The following is a 9,929-nucleotide window of genomic DNA, read 5'->3' on the forward strand; positions in this document are numbered from 1 at the left end:
AACAGGAAGTCAGAAAAACTCACATCCGGTTAGATCTGATTCCATCTAATAAAAGCTTATCAGACCAGACATCCGTTCGTAAGCAGTCGACAATTGTTTTTATTTTGACACAGGAGCCACTAAAATGTTGCACAGGTGATCTGTTTATGGTTCAAACTCCAGTTCTCAATAATTCTCATGTAAATCAGCATCTTATTTTGTAAATGAATCAGCTGAGCAGACCTGTGACTCTGACACTACATAAATAAACGTAAAATATCAATGAATAATAAAACAGAACAACTACTTTCCCTTCCGATAAATCAGAAGACTCACATCTGTACAGATTATACTTTTTATGTTAGTAAACATCTGGAGCATCAGGACATGAACAATACAACAAAGGAGACCCTGAACTGTTGAGCAGCTGAAATCCTCTATCAGGCCAGAATGGGACCACATTTCACTTTCAAAACTCCAGAAACTGGTCTCCTCATTTCCCCAACGTTTCCAGAGTGTTGTTAAAAGAAGAGTTGATGCAGCTCAGTGGTGAACATGATCCTGGAACAACTTTATAGAGATGTGATGCTGACATCAGATTCACAATGAGAAGATATCTGACATAAAACCAGAACACTTCTCAGTTTTAACATTTGATATGTTGTCTTTGGTAACTTTTTTGGAAACAGGGTTGTAGTTTGTCAACAACAGTTCACAGCTGCTCGCTGTGAATCGAATATATTTCATACTTCACGGCTCATCTCATCTTCAGGTTGTGAAGAATATAGACTTCCACTAAAAACCAGTGTTTCTGCCGTTTCAGCTGAAACAACCACAGAACGCTGAGTCGTAGTTATTTCAGCATCTAAATAATTGCTTAAAATGTTGAAAGTAAAACTAATAACATTCAATCAGGGACATAAATTTGTTACACAGACACTGAAATTTAAGGCAAAAAAGGGAAAATCAGAGACAGAAACTTCAACAACAACTCTTGTTATTTATCATTTTATGCATATAAATGGATGCATTTACATGAAGCTTTGATTCCCAGCTCTTCCAGGTGTGTCTCCTCCTCACCTATTCACACAGGTGCAGCCCATCAGCAGACCAGAAGATCTGGGAACGAAGCGCCCCAGAGGAACATCTGGGCCGTTACTGCCTGATGTTAATGTCCTGAGTTGGTTATGAACAAAAAGACATTTTGACGTGTGATTATTGACCGAATGTTTTCTTCATTCTGTCTTCTTGTGTTCGTCTCTCACCAACAGAATTTTTCCCGTTTGTGTACCGTCATGTGTTGTGTCAGATTTCCTTTCTGTGCAAACTTCTCGCCGCAGACAGGACAGCTGCACGGTTTGGTTCTGGTGTGGATCCTCTGGTGCTGCGTCATATTTCCCTTCTGAGCGAACGTCTTCCCGCACACGGAGCAGCTGAAGGGTTTCTCCCCCGTGTGACACCTCATGTGCGTCTGCAGGTGGTGCTTCTGGCTGAATCGTTTACCGCAACTGAAGCAGCTGAATATTTTATTGTATTCCACGTGATTTGGAGAAACTTTCGTGTTCGTAGTATTCAGTTGTGTCGGAGATTTCCGGATCTCGTCGTCGCTGCCGTCTTCGGTCTCAACTTCAGGAGACCGTGAAGCTTTGTCGTTAAAACCGGACGGACGTTTCACCCCGAAGACGACGCCCCTGGCCGGCTCCAGCCCTCGGCCGCCCTCCTCTGTTTTTATGTGCGGAGCTGAGCTGCAGGCCGGAGACTCGGCCGCTCTGTCCTCCTCCGTCTGTCGCGGATGACGCTGTGCCGACCCAGCTGCCTCTTCATCTCTATTCTCTCCGGTCGAGGTGAACCTGGTGCCATCCTCCTCCACGCTGCTCCACATATCTTCTTCTTCCTCTTTAATATGTGGATGCTTTGGGTTCCCCTGGTCCGGGCCGATGCTCCACTGCTGCTGCTGCTCTGAGGAAACTTCTTCCTTAATCACTAACTGCGGGATGTCTGCAGAAAAACGTTAAAACAAAGACAAGCAATCAAATGAATTAATCCAAACTTCAGCACATCATCTGTTCATGTTTACTGATTTACAGAACCACTGGGCATGCACCTAAGAAGACTATATGTACATACATATGTACTGATACCGTCTGACGGACACATTGAGATGGTCTCCTATCAATCTGAAGTAAGCCCCGTGGAAACTGGTAGTGTCCCTCACATTATGTAGAACATTTTGGAGGGCCTTCATTTTGAAAATCCAAACCAGAGTGAACGGATATTTCCTGAGACATCGAGGTGGTCTAATGTCAGAACAGGGAGTGTCCTTCACATGTCCATCTGTAATCAGATGGACTACAGCTCATGTAGGACAACTTGAGGGCTTAAATCATCAAACACCAGAATGACTGCTGTCATTCTGAAATGACATTATTCTTTGGGAACAAATATAAATATGACAAAGTATAACGTTTTATGGGCTTTCATTTTGAAAACCAAAAATAATAATAAATACAAATAATCGTATATTGTTCGTGTGATCCGTTCACATCCCATAAACTATATATAATAATAACCCGGCTTTTGTTTGGAAACAGGTCTTACTCGCTGTTACTGTAAAGCCATATATATATATATATATATATGTATATATATAAATATAAATGAGGGTGAAGTATCAGGAGGGGTCAGGCTCGGTCGTGTTTTTGAAGCGGAGTCTGCGTGCGCAGCAGTGGGATACATTAGCCGAGTTAGCAGGACCTCCGAGGCTGTGTTGATATTCAGTCAATGACTCCGTTCACCTGTAATGACTCCGTTCACCTGTAATGACTCCGTTCACCTGTAATGACTCCGTTCACCTGTAATACCTGTAATGACTCCGTTCACCTGTAATGACTCCGTTCACCTGTAATGACTCAGTTCACCTGTAATGACTCCGTTCACCTGTAATGACTCCGTTCACCTGTAATGACTCAGTTCACCTGTAATGACTCAGTTCACCTGTAATGACGCTGTTCACCTGTAATGACTCCGTTCACCTGTAATGACTCCATTCACCTGTAATGACGCTGTTCACCTGTAATGACTCCGTTCACCTGTAATGACTCCGTTCACCTGTAATACCTGTAATGACTCAGTTCACCTGTAATGACTCCGTTCACCCTGTAAATGACTGTAATCAGTTCACCTGTAATGACTCCGTTACCTGTAATGACTCAGTTCACCTGTAATGACTCCGTTCACCTGTAATGACCTGTCACCTGTAATGACTCAGTTCACCTGTAATGACTCCGTTCACCTGTAATGACTCAGTTCACCTGTAATGACTCAGTTCACCTGTAATGACTCCGTTCACGTTACACACCTGCTCGTTGGAGAACATCCTGCGGTGCTGAAACCGCGTCCAGCAGCCTGCGATGGCGGGACTCCATCTCCTCCTCGTACTCCGTTAAAGTTGTCTCTAAGTGGCCGATCACCTCCTCCACCGTCGCAGTCAGCCGCTGGCAGATGAAAACTTTCAGGCTCTGAAGTCTTGACATGTCCACAGCTGTCCGGCAGGATGAAGAACCAAAGTAAACAATGATGATCTGGCTCTCGGTGTTTACTGCTAAGGTGTTTCTTCTTCCTGTTCTTCGTATTCTTCTTCTTCTTCTTTTTTGGCGGTTGTCAGACCAATTTAAAGCGCATTACCGCCACCTGCTGGACTGGAATGTGGAGCAAAAACAACCAAGACAACCCTAAATTAAACCTGTTTCATTGAGAAGGTCCGTGATCAAATCTTCCCCAAGCACGCTTTCTAGTGTAAATGCTACTTTTGCAGATTTTAGAGCAAAGATCATTTCTTTCCTTTCATCATTATATTTAACACACTCCAGCAACAGTGCTGAACTGTCTCTGGCTGCCCACAATGAGCACATGATCCTGTAGGGTTTCTTTATTTTGTAAACGGTATGGTTGAGTCCTGTATGTCTTATTCTGAGACGTTGCTTCTACTTATTTTTTATGATGTTGTTGAGTGGCAGGAGGCATCTAGCATCTACATTTCATTACTGCCACCTACTGTCCCGGAGTCTGGATTAGCGTTCTTAATTTCCCGAGGACTGAAAAATATAATTCTGTTCATTGACCCAGTTTCTTTAAAAAAAAAAAAAAGACTCAAAGAAGCCTTTATATTTTCATTCCTCGATAATAAATAAATTCACATCTTAATATGTAATACTCAGACGCCACACTTCCTTAGTTCATTACAATGTTTTTCTTTATGTGTTCTGCACTTCTGACAGAGACTAATACCGAGTTCAACCCACAGACTGGATATAAAAGTGTTCGTAGCTTCAGGTCTGTAAAATGGTTCTGATCCAGAAGTGTCTTCAGCTGCAATACCAGCGAGTGCCACTAGAGGTCGGCTCCAAAAAGCCTCCGGCTCCATAGACTCCCATTCAACTTCTCTCATCAAATCCAAAGTGAATAAAATGTGTCCATCAGTTCTCTCGGTGTTGTTAGCTAAAGTCACTCCTTCTTCTTAGTTTTCTGGAGGTCCATCTGAAAATAATCCCTCATTCATTAGAAAAGAAGATTCAAGAAGACCTGTTTTTGGGGGCGTGTCTGTTTGATTGACAGGCCTGTGGTGCAGTCAGGTTACAGCTATCGGTGGGCGGGACGTAGTATCGTCAGGTTTCCGATCAGATCGGTCAGATCCACCTCTGGCTCCTCCCCCAGCTCGTCCAAATATGGTCACTTCCTGCTCCAAACCGCTCCGAACTAGCAAGATGGTGACGGACAGAATCTGAACTGGAGGATTCATAACGTTCACAAACCAACGATGACATCACTGATGGTTGATGACATCACTGATGATTGATGACATCACTGATGGTTGATGACATCACTGATGGATGATGGTTGATATGGACAAGAGTACACAAACCCATGATGTAAAATGATAACCCACTCTTTAATTTATCTCCTTAGAAACAACTTCAAAAGAAAAACAAGGACGGAAAAGAAAAAAAAAAAAAGTTTTTGTAAGATGACCGTTAACAATATGGTCACTGTATCACCTGCAACAGTCGAGATGACAGTTACCTTTAACAATGAAGCCAAATATTAAAAACACAGTGATGAACAGTTTCAGAAAAAAAAGGCTCTAAAAATGCCTTAGAAACCATAAAGAATATACAGAGATGTAGAAATCCTATACAAAGAGAAACGAGAGATTGTCATTATTATTTCAGACATCAGTTATAATAGATCGTCCTGTTGGGGACATTGATGGCACATAGTAGAAGTAACAGAAAGTTTACTGTACAGAGTTTTAACAGGAAAAAATGTTGGCACTCATTTCATACACATACAAGTCTGTTAGAATACCTCTAAACAAAGATGTCTCATTAAATTAAAGATTCAACTTTAAAATTACAATCCAGCCCACACAAACCTTCCCGGTACATTCAAGACTCTTTTTCTTCGGCACTCCCTGAAAAAAGCAAACATATTGTGGAAAAACTTCCAGCCCAGCGCGGTTCGAACTCTTTCTTCTCGCCTCATACGACCTTTTCCTGTAACAACAACCTTGTTTCACCTCTAAGATCTGACCTGAGTGAAGTTTTATCTCAGAACGTTCTCTGCTTAAAACCCAACAAAATCCACAATCCAGCAAAAAAAAGGAAACAGAAAATTCTTATGATTAAAGGGCGTTTAAGCTTAAAATAAAATTACAGGATTTGATCTGTTTGTCTCTGTTGCTCCAATGTGAAGATTATATATTACACATTAATCTAAAATTTGAAGAACCTCAAGCTGATGTTTACCAAATGTATATTTACAACATCTAAGATTTTTTTTTAAAAAGCTCCAGTACTGCAGTTTATTAGTTTCTGAACTTTAAAACTGTTTATTGTGTCATGTAAGACCTCAAACTGTAAACTCTTCTCATCATCGTATAACTGAAGGGTTAACAGCCAGTCTGAGTTTGGCCACACCCCTTTAACACATTTTAAACATACACTCTCTACATCTGCTACCAGGATGATAGTTTACTCATTAAATATATTCTCGGAGGTTTTTCCACTGTTATAACAGCAGGTTTACTGTCAACGACCATCCTCTCCTTCCTGCATCCTGACGGTTCGACAGCGAGTGTTCATTACGGAGTCCGGGAGTGGCCATAGAGAGAAACAAATTAAATGGTGAGCACCAGATACTAAATCAAGGCCACAATTTACTATCTCGTGTGCATGTTTTCATTCATTCGTGCGCACAAAATACTAAAATACTATTTCTAAGTTTATATATAAAGAGAGACAGCACAGCACAACAGGCTTTCAGTTAACGAAGGACGGCTGTAATGAAGAGATGCAAAAGATTATTGTTAGTAACAGTCAATAACGATGATACGGAGAGTTTGTGGATTATATCGTTGGTAATATGATAACTTTGAGGTTGTTATTGACTTTATAGTCGGTCAGCTGACAGTTGAAGGAGGTGCAGTGAACTTCATGCTGAGAAGAGAAAGACTGCTGTGATGTCTCTCTGTATAATATTGTCTTGTGTGCACAAATGAATTAAAACATGCGTACGAATTAATGAAAAAGTTGGATTGAATTAATTAAAAAGTTGGATTGAATTAATTGAAACGTTGGATTGAATTAATTGAAACGTTGGATTGAATTAATTGAAACGTTGGATTGAATTAATTGAAATGTTGGATTGAATTAATCTAAACGTTGGATTGAATTAATGAAAACGTTAGATTGAATTAATTGAAACGTTGGATTGAATTAATGAAAACGTTGGATTGAATTAATTGAAACGTTGGATTAAATTAATCTAAACGTTGGATTGAATTAATTGAAACGTTGGATTGAATTAATTGAAACGTTGGATTGAATTAATTGAAACGTTGGATTGAATTAATTGAAATGTTGGATTGAATTAATGAAAACGTTGGATTGAATTAATCTAAACGTTGGATTGAATTAATTGAAACGTTGGATTGAATTAATTGAAACGTTGGATTGAATTAATTGAAACGTTGGATTGAATTAATCTAAACGTTGGATTGAATTAATTGAAACGTTGGATTGAATTAATTGAAATGTTGGATTGAATTAATGAAAACGTTAGATTGAATTAATTGAAACGTTGGATTGAATTAATTGAAATGTTGGATTGAATTAATTGAAACGTTGGATTGAATTAATTGAAACGTTGGATTGAATTAATTGAAACGTTGGATTGAATTAATTGAAACGTTGGATTGAATTAATTGAAACGTTAGATTGAATTAATTGAAACGTTGGATTGAATTAATGAAAATGTTGGATTGAATTAATTGAAATGTTGGATTGAATTAATTGAAACGTTGGATTGAATTAATGAAAACGTTGGATTGAATTAATTGAAACGTTGGATTGAATTAATTGAAAAGTGGAAACAAAATGGTATTTGGTGTGCACGATTTAAATGTTTTTTCTCTGGATGGCCCCTCCGGGACGCCGTAGTTCAACAGTTCTGTCATCTGTGTTGTTACGTAGGAAAGAAGAAACTACTCCCCTGCAGATACTGAACAGCACTGAACATCCAGACAGTCGGTGGACTTTCTGAAGGATCTTACAAATGCAAATCCATCTTTTCATCACCGTATTCATCTAAACATGCACGATACTATGACGGCACTGAAGGTGCAAACAAATGAAAGAAAATGTTCCTCGCTGATCTTTGCTGTGAAATTCTGAAGTCCATTTCAAACTGTCCAGTTACTGACCGCGAACGTGACAGCACACATCGTACAATACTTTACTCCGACATCCAAACTAACCGGACAAAACCAGCCGATATCTGCACGCTGAACCGAACAGCACAACCACAACACCTCCAACATTCCTCCATCATCTGCACCTTTCATCCAAACACATCAATATACTGGACATCAGGCATGTCAGCAAAGGTTCATTTCAAAGGGCAATTCCATGCTTTTTCTTTTTTCTTTTAAAACTACATTCACACAACAGCAGCTTTGAATAAACTACATATGAAAAATATTCCTCAGAATATAAATCTGTGCTCCAGAAAAAAACTCTCTGATGTCAAAGCCACAACTTCTCCACCGTTGTTCTCCATGAGCGCGCAGGTCTGAAGTGATCGCTCTGATTATACCGTGGACAACATGCAAAATAAAATAAGCAAAAGTTCTGTTAATTTCTGTTTTAGGACATACAACATTTAAATGGATGTTTTTAATGGAACAAACAGTTTCTCTGTTCCAGCTGTGAATTTAAAATGCAGATAAAAAGAATCTGAAAATAATTCATGCTCGCTGTGTCTTCACCTCTCAATGACCAAAAAACAGGAAAACACAAACAACGTTTCGACATCAAAATGTGAACAAATACAAATCACCTTATAATATTAATCTACAGAAATAATCTTACATGTATTATCTCTGAAAGTATTGTAATCAATATCCCTATAAGAAATGTCTTTAAAGGCAGTTGAAGGTAGACCAGCGTGTTCATTGTATTACAATCAAACACGTTAACAAAAAAAACACAACAAATTAATCAAACATCCCATCAAGGCTTCTTTTTTTTTTCTTACTATTTTTCATGCGCACACTTTTCTTAACATTTTCTGTAAATTTCCTGCAAAAATGATTTCTTCATGGCCCATAAAATAAAGTGTGTCACTGCTGCCTTTCTGTTGGAGCGAACAGACCATCAAACCAAACTGAATCATGGCGCCATCGTCTTAAGGAACTATTCAAATATGTCTTTTCTGAAAATATACATTGTTGATAACACATCAAGTAGCAGATGATTATTCATCTGAACCAACAGACTAATTATTGTCCTGGTTTAAGCTGCAAAATGCATGTTTTTTCACATTTAAAAAAGAAGAATAAATAAATAAATAAATAATACATATTTTGCATCACAGCTGTTTTCTAGTGTATCGTGTTGTATAAACAAACTACACAAACAATTTAAGTTCTTTCTTCTGAAGACTTTTTTTTTTAGATTAAAACAAAATGATGATCGTCAAGAGAAATCATCATCAAATCATCAACATCAACAAATATAATATTTTTCATCACAAAAAGTACTTTACTGGTTGTTTATCCATGCTCAATTTAACCGTTTAAATCGAAAACATTTACAATTTAAAAATGTCCTAACTAGGATGCAACAACTTCTAATGATACAAAAACTGAAATTTAAACGTGAAAGCACGTAAATCATATCTCAGCTCTGAGAGAAAAATCCACCAAATCTAATATTTCTTGGACTGACATTGTGAGCGCAGGGACACGGTTGTGCCTTCGTGTTGCAGATTCCAACAACAGCAGAATATAATTCAAGGAAAAAGAATATGAGCACGTGCTGTGTTGTACACGGATCTCACACGTTCTCCTTCTGAGGAGCCTTTAAATGCTGCGAATGGCTGTCGTGCTGTTCTGGATGTTGTCGTCAGCTTTGTTGTTGAAAAGGAGATTAAGACGTCATATTACAGAGAATAAAACTCCACTTTAACCTTTGTTTTAGCAGTTTGAAGTGATTTTTATTTAATAAATAGAAGTATTCTGACTATGTGGTGATGGTTTCACTTTTGTGTATCGACGTGTCCTGATTCAGACCAAAGCAGACGATCGTTCACGTTCACTCAGACACTCACAAACAGGTAAACTTAGTTTTAACTAAACTTAGTAAGAACGGTTTGGTTCTCCTCACTGGTGAAATCGTTCCGATTATATTTTAACTATGAATCAAGATCTTGGTAGAAAATCCTCTTCCTGATTTCACTCCTCGGCCCTTAATACAAACATCTCCTACATGTTTCATTCATTTCAGTGAATCAGAGTCATTCAGATCACAACAATCCTCAATAAAATCTTCGATGCCATCATGAAATGATCACAATCCAATAACTTCCGCTAAACTTCCCGTCTGGTACCGAGT

General features: G+C 38.7%; 1 protein-coding gene across 1 annotated transcript; it reads right to left on the minus strand.

Annotated features, from left to right (window-relative positions):
- Positions 1–81: 81 nt before the first annotated feature.
- On the minus strand, positions 82–3,785 carry LOC138637258 (uncharacterized). Its single transcript, XM_069725794.1, has 2 exons — positions 3,338–3,785; positions 82–1,977 (listed from the first exon to the last, which is right to left on the minus strand). Exons 1-2 carry the CDS (start codon positions 3,510–3,512, stop codon positions 1,241–1,243), a joined length of 912 nt encoding a protein of 303 aa, XP_069581895.1. The 5' UTR covers positions 3,513–3,785; the 3' UTR covers positions 82–1,240.
- Between the last annotated feature and the right edge of the window lie 6,144 nt (positions 3,786–9,929).

The sequence above is a fragment of the Brachyistius frenatus genome, unplaced genomic scaffold (genome assembly GCF_029030835.1).
Source record: "Brachyistius frenatus isolate BFR_SWC_R1_liver_20210118 unplaced genomic scaffold, ASM2903083v1 Contig_448, whole genome shotgun sequence".
NCBI lineage: Eukaryota > Metazoa > Chordata > Actinopteri > Embiotocidae > Brachyistius > Brachyistius frenatus.